At 30.0% G+C, this 2,193-nt stretch overlaps 1 protein-coding gene across 1 annotated transcript; it reads right to left on the reverse strand.

Annotated features, from left to right (window-relative positions):
* Positions 1-236: 236 nt before the first annotated feature.
* Positions 237-1,826, reverse strand: LOC105461745 (serine/threonine-protein kinase 16). The gene is made up of 5 exons (XM_011708256.1): positions 1,568-1,826; positions 1,091-1,325; positions 801-1,005; positions 564-718; positions 237-487 (listed from the first exon to the last, which is right to left on the reverse strand). Exons 1-5 carry the CDS (start codon positions 1,675-1,677, stop codon positions 320-322), a joined length of 873 nt encoding a protein of 290 aa, XP_011706558.1. The 5' UTR covers positions 1,678-1,826; the 3' UTR covers positions 237-319.
* Between the last annotated feature and the right edge of the window lie 367 nt (positions 1,827-2,193).

Raw genomic sequence — 2,193 nt, forward strand, 5'->3', positions numbered from 1 at the left:
TTCCGATCATTTTGCAACATAACAAAAAATTAGTTTTTTCAAGGTACTTCGATAATACTTGCCATATTGAAAATATGAATTTCTACGGTATATATGGTACAGGCACCGTGCAATTATGTCCATTTCAACTCGAAACACTTGAGATGAGTGTAAACTATTTTGAGAGATACATTTTGACAAAGCGCATCAAAATTTGAGGAGGCCAAAATCAGACCTTATCGATACTCATCCTTTTATATTTGTTCAATTCTCATATTCAAAATTTAAAATTTGAAATATAAATTTCTAAAGCATGATCAGATATTAACAATGCATAGATTTAAAAGAAGCATAAAATATAACAAGTTACAACCTCATTATACGGGGTATCTTCTGGAAATGTTACGTGAGCACTAATCACAGCAAGAGCTACGCTGTCACCTCGTTCATAAACAGTATCAAAAGGAGATTTAAAATAACATAATGCATACAATATACATCCCAACGACTAAAAAAGATATATATTAAATTCAAAGCACATGTCATTTATATGAAGACAAATGTGGAAGCTTTGTAACTCTTACCCAAATATCTGTTCGTTCATCAACCATACAATAACTTTCAACGTTAAATAATTCTGGAGCTCTATATGGCATGGAACATCTTTCAGCTGCTAAATCCTGTAAAGTCCTTGCAGCTTGAGTACCACATACTTGAACTCTAGCAATTGTTACAGAACCTAAAAAGTTGTTTTGTATTTAATAACCAATTATATATATATAATTGTTAAAACATTAATAATAAAATAAAATTTAACATACCCAAATCCATAATAACAGGCATCCCATCATCACTGAGCACTATATTTGCGGTTTTTAAATCTCTATGAGCAAGAGGTTCTGGTTTAGCCTCATGAAATGCTTTTACACCTTCACATATCTGTAAAAAAATGCTGAGGATATCTGTAGGATTCATATAATCGCAAATTTTTGCTCGTCGTTCCAAATCATTTGCCAAAGTTCCTTTCTAAAATTATAGTATCAATTGGTAGTTGATTAAAAAATATATCATATTTTAAATATTATATTTTATTAAGAACAGATTAACTTACATAATAATATGGTAAAACAATTAACATTTCACTCGTTGTATTCATAAGTGGGTCTGCAGTACCTTTGCAAGTCCAATCTATACATTCTATAACATTTGGATGTTTTAACAATTTATAATACTCAACTTCCTTTGTTGCTAATTGTTGATCTTCTGGTCCATGACAAACAATTTTTTTAATAGCGTACTTTTTATGTGTAATAACATCTTCAACTAAAAGTACTGTGCTAAATCCACTAAAAATATAGTGCAAAACTATATTTGTACTGCCAGTTAACAGAATTTTTAAGGTTATAATAAAAGTAATGAGATGCTATATTACTTTTTGCATAAACAAAATTCTGTTTTCTTGTGTTAAATAAGTTTAAATAATTAGTTTAGAAATAATTCTATGTTAACATTATTACACAATATACATTATGTAATAAATTGTGCTATTATCAATAAATATAACTAAATGCTTGATATGTATACTTACCCATCTCCGAGGTGCTCGCAGACCTTATATTTTTTCGAATTTATCGTAATGATCTCTTTAGTGCATATGCAACCCATTCTCAAAATTATATTTAAACCTAAGCTATTCATTCTCGTTGTTTACTATCATTGTGATAAAAACAAAAAAAATTTTGCGAGGATTATTTCGCTGTTTTCACTCTCAATATATAAACATTGCGATGTGTCATTAAGGCCTGTGTCCACGATTTCCTTCTTCTAATATAGGCTTCCGTTTCCACTAGACCTCTTCTTCCAGAGCATGGTGGAAGGGATAGCATGGTGTGCATAGAGTTCCTCAAGTAAGAGTTAAGACACCGAAGTGATGATTTTTGATTGGTACATCCGTTCCGCCATATGTAATAGGCAAAAAGAAGCGGGAATGTGTAATTTTAGAAACGAAGGTAAAGTCTTTGGTATTGCAGATGATATTATAAACGGTTATATTCAGAAAAGTAAGTACAAATAAAAAATGTATTATTATATTTAAATTTAAATTATATTAATATTAGTTTTTACTCGCGGCTTTGCTCGCGTGGTCATATGTCAATTTGTTTAGGTTAGATTAATCAAACCACTTAGAAATCTGCAGATTTCTAAATTGTTTAA

The sequence above is a fragment of the Wasmannia auropunctata genome, unplaced genomic scaffold (assembly GCF_000956235.1).
Source record: "Wasmannia auropunctata unplaced genomic scaffold, wasmannia.A_1.0 LD279162.1, whole genome shotgun sequence".
Taxonomy (NCBI): Eukaryota; Metazoa; Arthropoda; class Insecta; order Hymenoptera; family Formicidae; genus Wasmannia; species Wasmannia auropunctata.

Excerpts from the sequence above, each read along its gene's own strand:
- LOC105461745 (XM_011708256.1), bottom strand. The coding sequence starts at position 1,677 with ATGAATAGCTTAGGTTTAAATATAATTTTGAGAATGGGTTGCATATGC. Across the intron at positions 1,326-1,567 it reads TGCGAGCACCTCGGAGATGG|TGGATTTAGCACAGTACTTT; the intron begins GTAAGTATACAT and ends CTATATTTTTAG. Across the intron at positions 488-563 it reads ATGAACGAACAGATATTTGG|TCGTTGGGATGTATATTGTA; the intron begins GTAAGAGTTACA and ends TATCTTTTTTAG.